This window comes from Morone saxatilis, unplaced genomic scaffold (assembly GCF_004916995.1).
Source record: "Morone saxatilis isolate NCDOM2014 unplaced genomic scaffold, NCSU_SB_2.0 Contig15, whole genome shotgun sequence".
In the NCBI taxonomy this organism is placed as follows: domain Eukaryota; kingdom Metazoa; phylum Chordata; class Actinopteri; family Moronidae; genus Morone; species Morone saxatilis.
In genome coordinates, this window is record NW_023339707.1 from 5,174,501 (window position 1) to 5,193,674 (window position 19,174).

Consider the following 19,174-nt stretch of genomic DNA (forward strand, 5'->3'; position numbering starts at 1 on the left):
ACACACACACACACACAAACTCTGGCTTGCCAAATTATTTTTCTCCCTGATTAATTATTGTTAGGACATCTGATCAGAAAAGCTATAAAAACAGTCTGGGTTTCACTGGACTTTTTCAGATTGGACACCACAACGTTCTGTACATGCTGCAGTATATTCTTGACATATGACTTTAAAAGATCGCAATTTAAATGATAAATGAATTAAGGTTTAGTTGTTTGATCTATCAATTGATGAAAAGAGAAAAAAAAATATTTTTGGACATATTTGTGAAAACAGTGTGTAAAGCTGTCAATGGACCATAGAACATATGAACATTGATACAAGACATAATTTTGACCGAAACTCAAAGCAGACACCAATGATAAGTATACTGATTTCTTAGCAAAAGAATATTTGATGATGATTTAATTTGAGTTTAAAACTTCAGTATGTTCCTGATCCTCTTTTCCTCTGCATTTAGCTGCAGCAGAGGGTCCACCAAATTCTCAACCTAAGAGGAGGATCTGTCAAAGTAGTGCGCCACATCATGAGAGGTAAGTAACTTCATTGTCTTTAGTACAGCAATTTCTCAAATAAAGGCCAGCATTTGATTATGGCCAGCTTCAGTAACAAAAAAACAAAGGCAGTGTCAACAATAAAAAGAAAAGAAATAAAAATGCATAATAATGGCTCCGTTTCCAAATTCACTCACAGATAAATGTATTCCAATCAATTCTACTTTGGTCTGCTTTCTCTGCAGTAATCTGTTATTGCAACACTTCTTGCAGATGTTTCACAACAAGGGATTATGCTCCCCCACACTCACTACAGGAGGCTTAATGTGAAACATATGGGGGAATGGTGAAGAAATTAACTTAACGACTTACTAAAACATGATAAAAATATACTTGTATAATTGGGTGAACTAGAAATAAAGTCATGTCTCTGTTAATAGTCAAATAAAGGCCTTTTCTTCAGTGACGGTTTAACCTAATGTCATTTTTGGAAATGACCCAACATGCAGTTACTGTCAAAACATGTTAGCACCAATATTTTACTGAATTTTTTCCATTTAAGTGAATGAATGTACAGATTTCTCCTACTTGGTTTGACCCCATTAACAAACCCAAGCGGTAGTATTTAAGTGAAACAATGAATCAGATCTACAGGTTGACCTGGCCTTGACCTAAAAACACAAATCCCTCGCATCTGAGTGAAATAGTATAAAGTAAAGTGAGGATACTTGTATTTTGACAGCCATAATAACTACAGTAGCTGCCCCTACATCTTTAACAATCCATGTAACTTTCAGAGAAGCATTTTATTGACACATTTTTTTAAATCCTGTTTCCGAGTGCATCTTGCCCTGTCAAGGAAGCAACATTCCAGGGGGAAGTATTGATATAATCACCGGTCTTTGGCTGTGGTTTTTGTTTCATAGCAAGCTCGTGCTGTTCGCTTGCCAACGTGCTTTTGTTGGAATATAATGAAATACAATGAATAATGTTATTCTTCCTTATTCTCTTGTTTTATTCTTTTTGGTGTCAAAATGCAAATCTTAGTTTAAATTTGGCCAAATCTTGGTAATTTTTCCACATTTCTGTCCAATGCTTCCCTCCTGAGCATGTACTTAAATTGAACAGTACTGGTCACACAGCGCCATACTTGTGGCGGTTAGGAAACCTAGTTGAGCAGAGGAACAGAGGAGGATATACGTAGGTAATAACTGACAGTACTGAAGGTCATTACATAGAAAATGCAGATAAAAAACCTAATTTAATTTTAAAGTTATGGCAGCAGTAAAAGCAGAGTAAAATCCAGCATCTGCAGTATCCAGGTAGAAGTCTATGTGTTTATTGCTTTTTATAAACATTACCTGTGTGCAGATGGTAAAACAATATGCAGAAATGCATCCTGGCGTGCAAATATGCATTGTAATTTAATCATATTGTCATTTTGAGACGAGCAGGGACTGTCTGTCTGTCATTCATTGTTTTTTTTAGCCCCATCCCAAAGATTTTCTGTCCCGTCGCATTTGTTTTCTGTTTGGTTTTCAAAGACCTGGCAGGTGTGTTATTCTCTTCTCGGTGTGACATTCATCCTTCCTGTATCATTGTCGGGTAAAGCTTGAGGACGAACCTCCGTTCACACACCCTCAGGCTCTCAGTGGCATGTAGCACTGTAGATGGAGCCATCCGTCATGGTGGTGCCAAGCGTGGCAATTCTCCAGTCCACACTCTGTGTGTTTGTGTGTGTGTTTGTGTATGGGAATGTGTTACCCTCATCTGTATATTTGCATACACGTGAACCTCGCTTGTCCCGGTAGTTTCCACCTTGTGTTTTTGCTTACTAACATGATTTTTTTGTTTGTGTGCACATAATGTGTTTGCCTTTACATATTTATTGGTGCATACATGCCCTTGCTTGCTTTCATGTCCATATTTTTCACATTTTAACATATCTTTGAGAGAAAGTCTATGCAGGTGCGTACATGTTTAGCTTGCATATTATAGTCACACGTGCCCTTGGGTGTATATATTTGAATGCAGCACTTAGCACATAGTAATATGCATGTTGAGTGCACTTGTCCTTGCATGATCTTGGCTGCCTGATGTGACTTATTTATTTATTTGTCATAAATTTTGTGTTTATGTATGTATGATTTTTACAGGCTACATTTGTGTGTGTGTGCGCATCTGCACTGTATAATGCCATTGTGTGTGCGTGTGGCTCGTAGTGTGTGCCCTCACCCTTTTCCATTAGGCCGCACTGTGGAGCCCTCTCCCACTCCATGTGCCCCGCCCGTTCAATATAAAACTGCAGAAAAAGGTTAAGCACATGCAGAGTGCGTCGCCGGCTCTGTCGTCGTGACCTTAATGGCTTTAACTCGCTGAATGAGAAGCAGCTCTGCAGGGAGGAAAGCATAGCATGCTGGAAGGATGAACATTGACTTCACTAATGTTGTGAAAACCTGCTATGAGGTTTTCTACTCCAGAAACTTTCGGTAGGTTATGTCACAGGTAGTTAGACTTGGCATAATCATAAAGGAATCTGATTGTAAATGACAACACTGTACCTAGCCTTTTAGATTATGCTAATAGAGCTCTGAGAAGCTACTATATATGACAAAAATAGGAATAGAACACATTCAGGTAAAATGAAATGTACTTTCTGGTGGACTTGTTGCAGGCCAGTGCTCTGGGCAACACCTCAAGAACAGTTAGAGGGATCTGTGACAAGCTAGTTTTCTCCTTTGCCTTCAGCCAGAACTGAACTAGTTTGTACACAATGTTTGTCTGACCTCAATGGAAGGCAAATGTGTTTATAGCTGTTCCAAACGGCCAAAGTGAAGAGTCAGCAGACTTAGAAAGGGGGAGACGTCATATCATTTAAATACAGGGATAATGCTGCATTCACATGGATTCAGACAGGTGGTAGACAGCAAACTGACAACACCTTCTGGACAGCACATAAAAAACAAACAAACATTCTCATGGAATGACAGGATGGCAAAACAAACTTGAAGATATGTTGCTATGGGGCTGTATTGTTTAAAAAGAATTTAATACAAAATATTAACTAAAATTATTCTGTGTGTGACAGTTGTGAATTCCATCAGAGAGGATGGCAAAAAGTTAAAATATTTCACTTTAGACAGCAGTGTCTACCGTTGCCGTTGCCGTTGCCCGTGTTGTCTGCAGGCCTTGCCTAATTTTAAAGTCCTCCTCTCGTCCACTAAAATGATATCCTGTTTGCTGCCTACATGTTCCCTTCCGGAAAACATTCTGTGTTGCACTCAGTTGATCACAAGAAAAGCGACAACAATAGTTGTGTCTGAGAATGAAAAAAAGAGCTAAAGAGAGAAACATTGGCTCCTTTGGTGTGAATGTCGGTTAGAAAGTTAGAGAAACTGTTGGACAAAATGCAGGTTTTTTTTTTTTGTTTGTTTGCTACACATGCTATACTTTAATGCTGCAGATTTCCTTGAAGGTCTTATTTTTTTCCAGTTGGCACACTGAATCTAGCCGTACAATTTAGCTGGTGATTTTTCTCAAGGTGTCCTTTTATAATATCATATTTCAGACCTTGCACCTGTTGTTGAATCAAGACTAAAGAGAAGCTTGAGATACATAATATAACTTTGAAAAAGGCTTTGATTTGTTTTCTAGGTTGTGTCAGTGACGACCTCTGCTACATTTGAACATGGTGGTTCGATTAACACTACAGAATCATCTGTGCCGCTGCATCAGGCCAGTTTGAGACTGGTATAAGAGTGTTTCAAATGAGTCGTGGTGTCCCAGCTGCAGCTGTAATCACACTATAAGTCCTACAGCGTGTCCCTATCCTTGGCTGCTGCTGCAGAGACTGCTCCTGGAAATGATTCTCCTTGTACTCATGGCAGATCAGTCCCAGTCACTGACCTGAGTAATGGCAATGCTCGGCACTGTATTGTCCTCTGCCGCGTTGCCGTGGTGACAGAAGGAGAGCGTACCAGCATGCCAAAGAAAAGGTTCTGCAGAGAGTTGAAGAGTCACCGAATCTCTGACCTTTCTGTCTGTGTGGCTGACTGCACCGCCATTTATAGACATGGAGACACACACACGGGCACAATGACAGCCTGGTGATGAAAGAGGCTGTAGGTTTTCATGTTTTTGTTGAGTTGCTCTGTCTGTGTCCCCGTACCTGCTTTTCTCAGTCAACCTTATAATTCTGCCATTTTTTAGTTCAGTAACATCTCGTGCTGCCATTCAAGGCTGCTGTGGAAGCTGCATACATACAAACCATCAGCCCCATGCCTCCAGAGAGCGGCCCAACAGCGTTTATAATTGTACTCCCAACTTTGTGGTTTTCCTTTGCCCAACTCTCAGAATACCCAATGATGGAGTGACCTCTGTACTCTACTATTGTCAGACTGCGTGTCTTTTGACCTTAAGTGAAGACTTGTATCTCAAGAAACTGTTCACATACTGTCCTTCTGACTCTGCTGCTATCTCTTGACTTTAATACATACCTGCCTGATTTATTTCTTTACTCCTCTGTCTCTCCCTGGTGGAAAGTAACTAAATACATTTACTCAAGTACTGTGTTTAAGTGCACTTATTTTTGACAGCCACAGTTACAAGTTACATTTGAGATAATTGAAGAAGATTTTACATTGAAAAAACATAGGATTAGTTGATTTATTGCAAAGTTTTTTAAAGATTAGGTTCCCCAACCTTGTTGGTCTGCACCCCTTTACAAAAAAAAAACGTGTCTGGTTGTGGCCCTTTTGACGTTTCAGATAAGTTGATATGATTGAGTGATTTATATAATTTCTCACCAAAAAAAGCAAATTGTGTTTCATAACTTAGTTTTTTGGTCTCCATTAATCATCTCAAAGTCCTCCGATTTATCTGTTGAGACTTAACAGAACTGTATATAAAGAGGGTCAAAATAACAATACCTCGACCAGCTACATCAGAAAAATGCTTCTTACACCTTGATGTCCTAAATAACAATGTATCAGTCAAGTCAGGGTACAATTTTCCACAGAACCAGCACTTTTACTTTTGGTACTTAACTGCTGATAATACTTAGGTAGGATCTGAACAGTTACATTACTGTCTTGGTACTTTGACATAAGGAATCGTCTTCCACCACTGCTGTCATGCAACATTATGTAGTGTTTTTCTACAATATCTCTGAGGTCCCCCCTGAGTTCCATTATGTCTGTCACTCTCCTTTATGTACTATCTAATAACATAAAAGCATCCCTCCCCCCTCAAAAACTAAATCTCCTCGGTGTGTTTGACAGCCATGTTTCGTCCTTCTAAACCCTGTGGGCTCTTGTCAGGAAAGCCCCTTTCATTCTCTTCTCCCGGAGAAAAGTAGTCTTTTTCATCTTTCTGTCTCGACATCCCTGGGTTTAATGTGTAATCCCTGCCTCAGAGGCTGGCTGAGAGACTGAGCGAATGCCCAGACACCATTGGGGCTGCGGCAGCTGCAACTTTCTCTTTCTGCACATTAGACTCACAAATCGACCGTCGGACGGTCTCGGAGGCCTTTTGTGGGAGGCAGACGCAAGAAATGAAGAAAACAGTCCAAACGTTCAGAAGCACATAATGAAGTATAAGCACTGCACAGTACACCTGGACTGGTTACTGTTCGCAACCAGAGCTGTCACTGTCATTGAACCTCTCATGATACATAAGCATCTTTTCAAAGCAAAGTTCTTGTAATATGACTCTTTGTTATAAAAGGATCGACAGTCTAGACTAAAGTGAAAGGCTATTGAATAATAGTTCTTTAATGTCTGTCAGCTTTCTCTCGAGTCTCTCAACTCAAAGAATAGCTTAATTTCGCTGTTATTCATAAGAGAGTACGAGATCACCTGAAAAGGGTTCAATCTTCCCTAAAGTTACAGCATCTCTTTACTTCTTCTTTCTAATTATTCAGCTCTGCCTCTGCGCCACAGCCGCCCCCATCATATCTTGCTACAACCTTGCTCACATATTACAGTTACAGGAGCTCAAATGTCCATCGGGGATAGACATCCATCTGGAATCCATTTCCATCCATTTGGAAATCATATTTAAAAAATAGCTGTCCTTAAAATTTTATCAGATCTTGTATCGAAATCATTATATTCAGACTTGTTCTTCAGTATTAAAATAGCGACACTCATCCTCAATATCTTTTCATCAGTTTTCACCTGATTAGTTTTGTAGTGTGGAATAAAGCCTGACTAGTGTAACTAGTACTGTGCGGATGCAAGTATCCGGTATTAATAATGTATTTTTTACAAGTATCAAATGAGTAAAATATGTCAGTTTCCATACTTGTAAATATAGCTACTTGAAATCAACCCATATCAATAACAGGCTTAAATGAACAGAGTCCTGTTAGTCCTGCCCACTTTCAGTTCAAGCCTCACCTTCATCCGGTTTAAGCCCCGCCCATTCAGTGTACAGATACGAATGCAGATAAGATTTAGTTGGCTGAACAGATACAGATAATGGTGTACTCACTCATCCCTACGAGTTACGGAGCATACAAATGGGTCGAGGGAGCTTTTCAGATTTTTGTCAATAGCTTTTTTCAAATGAACTTTATTTTCATCTGGACCTCCTCCCATTTCAATCTGTCTTTTTCAAATGAGCTATTACAGCCCGCTTTTTGTCAATAGCTTTCTCATTTTTCATCATAGACTTTTCAGACCAACTTCACATTTATCTTCCCATTATATACACGACTAAAAGAAACAACTTCCAGTTTAATCCAGAAATATATTTTTGACATAAACAGATACAGATAATAGCTAAACGTTAAATAGAGTTGCTTTTTAGGGCTACGGGCAAAATATAATGTGACAAGCTGATTGACTTTTTAATTGAATGTATTAATCAACAACTATATAATTAATTTCAAGCAAAAATGCCAAATATTTGCTGCTTTTCTGTGTGTTATACCATTATACACTGAATGTATTCGGACTTGGGGAGTTTTAGTCAGTGTTTTTGTTTAGCTGCTTGTCAGATTCTTATACATAATCGTTCTATGCTCTTACGAGTAGTTTAAGAACACAAAGGCACTCACCTTTCACTCCTTACTTTTTGTGATCAAATAACTATAAGCTCATTCCGCTGTTGCACTCTGACTGAATCTTTCAGGCAAATTCCTAAACCATGTATTATTTTCGTACTCACATTTATCCTCCGTTCAGTGTTTTGGGTTGATTTTGTAAATTTCAGCCTTCAAGGATTCTTCTGTGTAACCTCAAAGGTCAAACAGCCGCCATGCCTTTGCTGTCAAGTCCAACTAATCCTCTGACTTTTCTTTGACTTTTGCAGAGTACGCTGAGAGCATCGGAGATGGAAAGAGTGACGAGTTCAAAGAGGCTGAGCGCAAGAGGATCATGGACCTTGTAGACAACTTCTAATCTCACATTCTCTCTCTCTCTCTCACTCACTCACACACACACACAGACACATACACACACAATATGTTCTTACACATGAGAACGTTGAAATCACTGTTCTGATTTGGGGCTCATGGTGTCCGTGAACTTGAGCCAGTAACTAAAAGACAGTGGTTTGTTTTTCTGTAACATACTGTAACTAAAGTCACTGAGTATGTTTACATGCACAGCAACACTGCAATTACAGTACTAGTTTGCTAAAAGCTTTGTTATTTACTTACTTTCATTGTTCAAAAAAATTCTTAAAATAACCTGCTTCACCTTGCCGCTTTGACCTTTACCTTGCCCGGATCTTTGACATCCAATGTGGGGGGAAAAAAGAAAAAAATAAGTTTTTAATCAACCCTTTCATTAATTAAATCTAATACATCTAAAAAACATCTTTATGTTTATGTGCCAGAGAATTGGTTTAAATTCAGGGGTTGCTGTGCATGTAAACCTGCTCACTGTATGAACATTAGGAGTTGAGTTTGGAGGGCAGAAGATTGTAGCTTGTCTGAAACACACAGTGAACCTAAAATGTTCTCGGATCTGCTGTTTATTTTCTGTGCTGCGGTGTTGAGCACTGCGGAATAATTATGGACAGGCTTTGCAGACATCTGCAAACTTAATATCTCTCCCTCGGCTCTCCCACTTTACTTGCTTTGTTTGTTTTAGATTTACGTGTAAAATATTTTCTAATAAAACATTTGGTAATAAAACCCTGATTGCATGTTTGGTTTGTTTGATTAATGTCACGGTTTAGTGTGTGTGATTGGCACGGCTTGTTGATAAGTGTCTCTGCCTACGCTTGGTTACTGTTGCACAGAGGCACAGATGAAGACAGCAAACCTATATCTGCAGCTTCCTTTGCAGAGAGAATCCTCACAGAAAGGCAGACCTGCTTCTTCTTTACTCGTCTTAACCCACCCACTGCTGGATCTCCGCAGCCTCCCGGAGCTCTCAGCCCACTGCTGTTTTTCTTTGTGACGCTGTTCATACACATCAGTGTGGAGGTGTATTATGCGAGAGCTGTATACACAAACCTACTGTATTATTTCCCCTGTCTTGTGCACCGTACTTGTATTTCTGTTGTCTTTATGCTTGGGGCAAAAAAAAACTTTCCCAATCACTAGTGCATTCTGAGTGTGTGAGACAGGAAAGCCTGTCTGTCACTACTCCATGATATTCAAATGAAATAAATTGTAAATATATATTATATTATTTAGTACAGCTGGCTTCAACATCAAGATAAGGCTAACCCCCTGCTGTGATAAATAAGCCACTGGTGCAGCACTCCTTCTGATGCTTAACTGTGTAACCCACAAGGGAAGAGAAAGGGCTGTTTGCTAATACTAGACAATATGATCCACAACAATATGATCATATAATAAATTGTAACATTTGTCTTGGTGAAGCTACAGTAAATGTTTTTTTTTTTTCTTTTCCTTTTTTGACTTGGCTGAGGTTTTTTTCTGTTTGTAGTATAAACAGTTAAGTATAAAGTAAATATATCTGGTTATATGACAATTTATTTGAAGAATTTATTAATTTATCTGCTATTTTATAGTCGTAATGTACTTCCAGTTAGTGGGTTAGGGTAAGGGCTAACAACTTCCGTAGCTGGCAAATACATTTTTATTTTAGTTACCTGTTTAAATTATCAAGGCTTAAAGTTGTTTGCAATCAAGGACATGGCCACTTTAAATGACAGGTGATTCCACCAACCAACTCTCAGGATTACCAAGATTATAACTAACCAATGTATAGGTGACGACACAGACAGGTCCATTTTTAATTATACTGTGGATCATTTTAGTTCATTTAGCTGAATGAAATGTCAAGCTCATCTTCAAAGGCAACACAGACGATAAATCCTGTAAGTGCTCAGAAAAAGATTTACTTTAAATCTACAGTTCCATAACAAGTGAGCAAACAGTGGCTGATAAAGACCTTTTTATACCATGACCCATCAGCACTGTAGTATCATGGACCCCCGTCACATGACATAATTAGCCAATCAATTTTTAGATGTATTGCTAATTGAATTTGATTAATCAACCATGTTGCTGCCATACTTTGTACTTTCGCCAGCTATGTTGAGTTGCCCACATTTGTTAGCTAGGTGGCTATTGTTGGTCAGTTCTGCACCTTATTAACTGACCTGTCAACATTCTAACGTGAAGTTGTACAGAAATTGAAACAAATTGGAAATAATGTTTCTATGAAAGTCTAAATAAGTGTTGATATATGGCGCAAGAGGTTATGGAAATGTTCCCTTCTTTGTCTCTGAGTTTGATGTCTACTATTTGTCACTTTGAAGCCTATAAGTGCCAAAATGTCATGACCATTAAAAAGAACTGCTTGAGGTCATGATTGTGGTTTTCAGAAGACTTTGGTTGATCCTGATACCTATGTCTTTCTAAAGTACATTTATTTTCTAGTATTTACCTCTAAAAGCTAATGTGGACACCTTTTGTGAATAGGCAGCTTGCACATGAACCAGACGCAGCATCTATTTTTATTAGTGTCTTGTCTATATTATATTTCCGTATTATTAATCACTCATTTAGTGTACAACGCCCTCTCTGGATCCTTGACCATAATCCTGGCAGGAAGCAGCAGGGAGGGAACGGGGGGCCGATCACTGACAGCTGTCACATCTGTTGCCTTTCCAAAGTATCTTTACGAACTCTAATGTTGCTCAGTAACAAGAACGGCAGGGCGTCGTTTGCATATTGTATTGGCAGAGGAGGCCCGGCCCCATGCATCTCTTATCAGTGATTATGACTGCGGCGTGTTTAACAGCGGTTGTACAGCAATTTCACAGCCGAGGGAGAGGAGAATAATTGTATTTTCCAAATGACTGAGTGCAAACACTGCACCGCTGTGCTTTTGGGCTCCTGTCTTTTAGTAGGGACTGAGAGGAGAAGGTATTCTGTTACTGAGGATAACCACAGGGATTAATAAAGTGTGTAAAACAGCAGCATTGCAACTTAAAGCTTTGCTGTGTATGGGCCTCCAGAACCTGAAAATCAGCAGTAACATCTTTATTTGGGTGTCAGTGACTGTGGAGCTAAGAGATACATTTCTTGTTTTTAGCCATGTTAGTGGCATTGGCTGTATGAACAGCACTTTCGATCTGTCAGCCTGTCATTCACTTCGGTCCAGACTGACCAAATTTGCTGGATTACCTTGAAATGTGGTAAAGATTTTCATGTCACTCTCTGATGAATTGTAATCTTTTCGTCTAGCGCCATCATCCAACCTTTATCCCAACATCTCTCATAAAACAGAAGAAACGAGATACAAAACGACGGCATATTTGAGCTTCATAAAATGCCCTCCTAGCCTATCTCCGTGGCCCGTTCATAATAGGTAGCAGCATAGCAAAAGTAATTTGTGCATCCTCCCATAGGAGGTGGTGCTGGGAGCTTCATAACATATTGCTACTGTTGTTAGTGTGCCTGGCAAGCTAATAAAAAACATAGTAGCTAGCCAGTAACGTGCTAGCACTGACCAGCCAGAAAAGCCTGCCATGCTAGCTTATAAAAACTAGCTACCTGGCTTACTGCAAGCTGGCTCTTTTGATAAACAAGCAATAATTTAACAAAGTTTATTCAAGAGATGTACTTTTAACAGCTGTCCCACTAACTGTTCTGTCAAGCAGAGGAATATAAAATTGGTGTGACAGCTAATATGCTACCTTCCTCCATTTTATACTCCCTGGAACTCCATTCCCTATGAAGTCAGCAGACAGCCTGCAATTTGTCAAACTTCACCAAAGTTGTTGGCTAATTGCTGCTATTCCACTGCAACTGAAGTATTTGGGGCAGACATTTCGCTGTTACAAGAACTAGTGTCTCTCAACCCTTACACCCTCAGTGAAAGTGAGGTAAACAAAGCAAGAAAATCTTATATAAAAAACAAAACAAAAAAAAGTGTGAATAATCTCCTGAATCAAGTCAGTGGGAATCCCTTGTTAGGAAAGCTGAAAGAGGCACGGTCTCCCACCTGTGTCCACTGCCAAGTGAGATCATTGTATGTGACAGGTGTCTGTGCTCAACCCGACCAGCAGTCTTGGAGCTGATATATTTGGCTATGAACATACAGACAGCAGACACTCACTCAGTGTAATGATGCTGACAGGGTAAGACTGGCTTCCAACTGCCTTTTCCCATATTAATAGCTGCTTAAAGTATAGCAAGAGAAAGTATGAAACCTGAACAGACATGCTTGGGTTGGTCGAATGACAGCAGTTGATGGGATTTGAATTTAAACTTCTTTAATTGCAGTAGGAAGTTGATTCTAGAGAAAGAGGCAGATGGAGCCACTGCTGATTTCTTTGTTTTTTTGGGACAGCAGGATCTCCTGGAACGGTGAAATCTTCTAAATGTCATGGTTGGTTGGTTGATGCCTGTGTACATGCAAATAGGAGCAACGTTGAGAGCGGAAATTAGGAATTTTCCTTTATTCCTCAACATCATCAACCTTGCCTTGCAGCCATACAATTATATGAGTTCACATAAAGCTGCCATCACTCAAACTCATGGGCTGAAAACAAAGCTGTTAATTGCTGCCGCAGTCCAACTGTGAGGCTGCAGCAGCGGTCAGCACAGGGCCTGAGCTCAGCTGCTGTATAAGTTATCTCCACCAAATTAGCCTCTCACTCCCTACATGATATTGGACACTGTCAAAACACATCATTTTCCCATGATTGTTTTATTGGGGCATGACAAAATATTACGAAGGCACATGCCTCAGTAAATGGGGCCTAATGACACCCCAGAGGTAAACTGACCACCGGTTTAAGCCATCACAGCCCTCAATAGAAACAAAATCTTAAGTACATTATCCCTTTTTCCATTCTCCAATCCCTTTGTGTTGTTTCTATTAGTGTTGTTGACCGTTACGTAAAGTTGTAGTAAGAGTTTGTGCAATCTTCATTTCAATTTCATCTTTTTATGTAAGGCCATGTCTTGGACTGAAAAAAGCACATGAACATCTGTGATAATGGCTTTTATTAAAGAGGGTAATTGGAGTCAGGTAATAATCCAATCAGTGTGTTGACATTCAGATATGAGTTACAGCTAGTTCCCTGGTTCTGTTTAAAAAAATACTCCACAAAGTTCCCCACAAACTGGGTTTGCTCTACAAAGCAAAGGTCCAGTGAGGTGGAGCACGATTCTGTCAAAAGATTTGAGAGGATCTGGCAGATTTGTGCCATATATTGTATATATCTGATGAGCCCCTGATGAATGAGCTATAGATGATATAAATGATTATGAAAAAAAGAGAAAAAAACTAACAAGATTGGTGTTAATGGACAGGAAACTTTCAAGAAAAACACGCCGTAAACCTGCTGGCCCGAGGGCCATTTCTGACACGATGTCAAAAATATAATTAGTCCAGCTCGCAAGATTATTTTATGTATTTTTTCTAGTTGTTCCATACCAATTTAAATGATACCTTCATAAATAATTAAAAACACAATTCCATTTTTTAAAATGTATTTTGTTTGTGTAATTGCAAAGGTCAAAGATGCCTGCAAATACTACATGCCATGGTTGATGATAAGACAGCAGGTTTCGGGCATTTGATTGCGAACACAATGGTTATATAAAATGATTATATAAAAATATATAAGGACTGCTGTTTGCATTTTTTGTTAAGTATGATCTTAGTAGTATAATATTAATCCTAACATGTTTTATATTCTAATGAAAACAATGAATTAATATTAGACAGAAATTATCAAAACAAACCAATCTCAGATTGAATGTTCTATATGTAGAATATCATAGAGAAGTTATTTGTGTGTACGTCTATTTATAGAAGCATTTAATTCAGAAATCCTGTTAGCAAAGCTATTAAGCAGGCTTTCTCTGGCTTGTTTCCTTGAAATAAATGGGACACACGGTATATCATTTTGCCTAACAAGGTGGACAAAATACTTGCTGGCTATGCTTCCCTGTTGTGGAAAAGGTGCTTAAGATCAATGAAGACTATACAAGCACTTACATAAAGTGCAATAGCCCATCTCAGAGTGCCGCTTGTCACTGGAAATTTTATCTTCTACTGATCAATATGTGACCAACACTGAGGCTGCATTCAGCACCATGGACAGCAACACACCAAGCCTACAGTACTGTACTGCCCCCCTGACACAGGCAAAGCTATACACTGATGTAGCTGAAGGGAAAACTTCATATTCGTATTTCTCCATGTCAGGGATCAAGCTGGCAGGCTTTAGGAGTCAAGGGTAAATTTTCACAAAAAATGATTTTATTCACAGAAAAATGTGAAAATAATCAATTTACAAAATATACAAAATGTTCTGGGCCCATAAAAGAGGTCAACTAAACAGAACTTAACTCAGGCTACATTAACTGAACAAATTGAACATACTAAACCAACCAACCAAACCGACCAAACTAAAATGAGACATTGGGGAAACTTAAATGGTGGCTGATCAGGCCACTCTGACACACAGGGGGAATAGACTAAAACATAACATTTAAACAAACCATAATAACCTCAAATAATATCCAGATAATGCAGCCAAATATTAACTAAGGAAAATACTGAAATACACTAAAATAACTAACATTTAAAAAGATAATAATCAGAAATAATAAACTGCAAACAAGGAGAAAATCACTGCCTGCCCCCCATGATTCGCGGCTACATGGTGTGCCCAATTATCAGCGTCTCTGATTCAGCTGGCACTTCCTTTTGTCAGCCATGGGACATCTTCAGCCAGCAGCACCCAGGAACTTAGTAATTAAAGAAAAACTGAATTAATGCAATCATAAAATAATGAATGAACCTAAATAATACTAACCCAAAACTGACAAAGAAAGTTAACTAATTGTGTGCACACCAAAAATGGATTAATAAAAACTGTATTAATGATCAAAATCTGTGTCCAGTTAATTTATTGTGAATTTGTGTCTAATGTTCTAAAACCCTAATAAATACAACTAAACCTAAAGATAGTCAGACAAAATGAAAGAGTTACCACCATGTGCTTTTGCCTCAGTGTGTGGCTGCTAGGGCGGCCATCACACTCCACATTATTAAAGGTATAGTGTAACATGTAGGACCTCTTGGCAGAAATGGAATATAATATTCATAGGTATGTGAACCTGAACATAGGAATTGCTGTGGAGGTTTTTACCTTAATGAGCTGTTTCTCTACTAGATGCCACTAAATCTTACACACTGGTCTTGTGAATGGCAATGTCTGACTTAATAAGTTACAATCAAAGTAAAAGTAAAACACATTTGCTGTGTTACCTTAGAATAAACAAAAAAGCTATTTCTCGCCGGATGAATGCATACAGACATCCACCAGCATTTGGGCCAGCATGCATAACAGGACATTGTGACGCTGCTATGTCAAATTAGCTCCAAAGCCTGGTTACTGGCCCACTTTAAACCAGTAAAAAGAGCACAGGAAGAAAAACAAAAATCTTTAATGTGAAAGAACAAAGACTGTTCTGAACTGTTGGCAGTAAGTGTGTTTATTTAAGATCCCACTGCTTAAAAAATAATTAAATCAGTTTTTGCTTTAAGAAAAATAAAGGAAGGAATAGGCTGTATCCATCCCTTTAGAGTCCTACCAGCCACGAACAAAAGTCATTTCTTTAAACAGTTTTAGTTTTATTTATTTTTACTTAAAGAAATGTCATAATTAATTAATCAATCAATAAACAATAAGTACTACCTGTGGTCACTGATATGGGAGGCAGACTGTTTGCCCAACCGGTTATCAAATGCTTTGTTTGGCCAATGATGCAGCACCCTGTGTATGATTGTCACTTTCTGCCTTTATTATTTAATTAACAGTAACACAACATCATCATCATAATATCATGTTAGTTTAAAAAGCGAGAAATTAAACATCATAAAGTTTGCTGAATGTGCTTTTCATATCACACCTCACTGATATTCCCCAATGCGAGCCGCGGCACTTCCCATTTGGGAGAAGTGTCCCTCCGCCGCATGTAGATCCGACTGAACGGAAGCAGAGCCTCAGTCAGTCTGCTGCCATAGTCGGAGGCTGCAGCGGCGTCTTCGGTTCTTTATTTCTCACAGGTATCTCACTCCCTTCATCGCCACAGCAAGTCACCTGGATTTTAAGAAACAAAACAAAAAAAACAAAGAAAAGAAAGAAAAAAAAACACTCTTTTCCGACGTGCACTCCACCCGATGTGAATAAATCAAGAGGGGAAAGGAGAGCAGATAAAACAGAAGAGAAATGGGAGCGTTCAGGGTGCTGCTGGGGAGTTTACATTACATGGGACTCTACATGCAACTTAGTGTCTGCACAAGGCAAGCTGGACACGGCGAGATAGAGAACCACATCTCTGGGAACGGTAGGTGTAGATTCATTCTCTTTGTTTTATTTAGAGAGGGCACCAACAGGGGCTGTGGAGAGGACGGCATAGGTGATGCCATCTGCTCACATGCAGAGGAGGAATTAAACAAAGCAGCACGCAGCCTGCGAGGCTGATGCTGATGATATGCCAACTAATGCAAATGTGTGTTTTCTTTGATATGTGTGTGAACACCCCTGGAGCTTGTGTTTTCTTGCAGCCATGTATTAAATGAAAAAGAGTTTAGGTCTGTGCACAGAATAAATCAACCTGTCATTCAGTCAGTGCATGTCTATCCATATTATTAGACCAACAAGGTTTGTAGTCTTATTTCAATTAGTCTGCTCTGGCCATTTGCAGTCGTACCCTTTGAAGGCTGAACACTCACGTGGTATCCCTTTCTAATGAGAGTAAGGGGTCTTTGATGTTATTGATGGTGGAGCAGTGTGATGAATGGTGAGACTGCGCTCATGACTGACAGGATTTTGCTTTCTCTGAGAGCTGCAGCTGCTCGCCACTGCTCGTCTCCTCCTGATCAGGGGTTGAATCATCCGGACGGAGCAGAGGTGATGTCAGCTGATAGAAGGAAGTTAATATCCTCTTTTAGTGTCCCCATGAAATCTACACTGACTAAGCTTCCCTGAGGTCGGCCCCCTTCTCTCTCACCAGGAGCTTCCCTAAATGGCCTCCAGTGTTTACACATTGTTACATCATACAGACTGACATACACAGTGTGTCACGGCTCTCTGGTTCATTTCAGTAACTTTGGCTCGGCCCTGCCAATCTCCACAGGTGTCATGCTGCGCCGGCAGCCCCATGTTTGTGTGGGTGGAAAAATAAAGTGAGGAGGAGACAGAGAATGAGAGGGGGTGACAGCCTTGCAGTGGATCCATTACCAACTTTTCTTACTTCTGTAAATGTGCTCCATTATGATTGCTTCCCAGCAGCTTAACGGCTCCCTCAAAAGCCCACGACTCCGTTTGCATCCCACTCACTGAGCTGCACTATGTGAAATTTGCATCTAAAGATACACCTGAATTACATCAAAACTCAAAGCAGGGTTTCAACACAGATGAGAGTCCTAGTCCCTTTATTTGAGACACTGGTTTGCACAAATGAAGTTATCTTGTCAGGTATGATCATGCACCCACGGAATAAAAATCCATTGAAACTTGAGGAGAGCGAGTTGAGTTATTCATTTTGTATGCAGCATTGAGCGGGCGTATCATCCACAGAAAGCTAAGATGTTAGATTTTTTGCCAAAAGAAAGGAAAAGAAAACTTAAAGGAATAGTTCAACATTTTGGGAAATACACTCATTCATTTTCTTGCAGAGTTGGGTAAAAATATCAATACCACTCTATATGAAGCTGCAGACTGTTAGCATGAAGACTGAAGACCTCTAAAGCTCACTAATTATCACCATATATCTCTTTTGTTCAATTCATGCAAAAACAGAAGTGGAAAAACAACAAGCTGCAGTTGTAAGGGGAATATTTCTAGAGATTAAGTTTTATTTGGCCCTGATCCAAATCCAAGCCTTATATTATAAATGTTGTTTAAATATGTACCTGACACAGGGAAATAACAAGTGTAGCCTGGTTTTTTATGAACGAAAGTTTAACTGGGAGAGCAGTTAACAGATTGAGATAACAGATTTGTTTCCCTCAGAGTGGATTGGCAAAACACACGGGTGTCAATTACAGTGTGTGCCCTAATCATTTTTCACATTCACACACTCTTCTGGCTAAGCTAAGTGTCTCCTGGCTTTAGCTGCATTTTAATGGACACATATGAGTGATATTGTCCTTTTCATCCAACTCCTGCCAAGAAAGCAAAAGTGTTTCCCCAAAATGTCCAATTATTCCTTTAACTCAAGCCCCCCTTGCTTGTGTTTTGTCTTGTGCGACCTTTCAACCACATTTCACTGTCTTCAGTGGTGGATGGAGTTGCTCAGCTGTCACGAAGATGGCTCAGTATGGAACTTTGGTCGCATCTGGTCATATATTGGAGGGACTGTAACCTGTAACCTGTCTCTGTCTATGTTTGATGTCCTGCTTGATCTCTCTCCGGCAATCCAATGACTCGTGGTCTCATGGACTCCTTCCCAGTCGATGCTGTGACCAGTTTATTCTGGGGTTCACAGACAGCTGATGTCGCCCGTTTCCAGCGTTCATTCCGACTCTGTTCAACTTTGGCGTTTCATCCACGTAGTGTCCCTCGCAGCTGTCACATGTGCTGTCATACACGACTCCGATCTTTGTCTCTTGGGGGGTCCCGTCTCTAGGTTTTAAAGGTCTTAAAGTGTTGAATGGTTTGTGGTTTGATTCCTTGTGACTTGAAAAAAAACTGGTTAAATGTTCTGACAGCCCAGCCATGTGAGGGAGTCCCTCTCGGGCGCTTCTGGTGGTCCCTGTAGATTTATCATTGTCCGTCATGGTCCTAGGATTCTCATCATCCAATATATCACACCATCATTCATACATTGTTATATAATTATACTTTTTATGTCATCCTAAATCTTTTTGTCTCTTTGCTATCCCTTGTTATGAAGCATCAACGATCGACCGGGTTCGGTTACATGGCCTGTGCTGTGTAACATACTGATGTCATATTAAAGGATTTCTCTGTATTTAAATTTCAAACATTTTTTGTTGCTCCTTTTGTTGCCATGCCGAGCAATAAGAATAATCTCTCACAGCAGATTTGTGCATCCATAACGTAACACATCAGAATCTGTTGTCAAACTGAATAATGTGCTTGTGAGATATTTTTCAACAGTGGGCGTGTGGGATTTTTATGGAAATGAGTGTGCAGAAACTCTTGTTTTTGTTTTGTCTTGAGGGTAGAATGAAAGAAGAAGAAGAGCAGGGCAA

At 39.5% G+C, this 19,174-nt stretch overlaps 2 protein-coding genes across 2 annotated transcripts in view; both read left to right on the plus strand.

Annotated features, from left to right (window-relative positions):
- Positions 1-8,646, plus strand: part of ctnnbl1 (catenin, beta like 1) — a 52,802-nt gene extending 44,156 nt beyond the window's left edge. Inside the window, exons 15-16 of the mRNA XM_035656937.1 lie at positions 464-536; positions 7,812-8,646. Of these exons, the coding sequence (XP_035512830.1) occupies positions 464-536; positions 7,812-7,900 (162 nt within the window). The 3' untranslated portion in view covers positions 7,901-8,646. The remainder of the gene's footprint in view (positions 1-463; positions 537-7,811) is intronic.
- Positions 8,647-15,981: 7,335 nt separating this feature from the next.
- The window catches only part of LOC118324788 (V-set and transmembrane domain-containing protein 2-like protein), a 46,443-nt gene continuing 43,250 nt past the window's right edge, over positions 15,982-19,174 (plus strand). Inside the window, exon 1 of the mRNA XM_035657255.1 lies at positions 15,982-16,299. Within this exon, the coding sequence (XP_035513148.1) occupies positions 16,182-16,299 (118 nt within the window). The 5' untranslated portion in view covers positions 15,982-16,181. The remainder of the gene's footprint in view (positions 16,300-19,174) is intronic.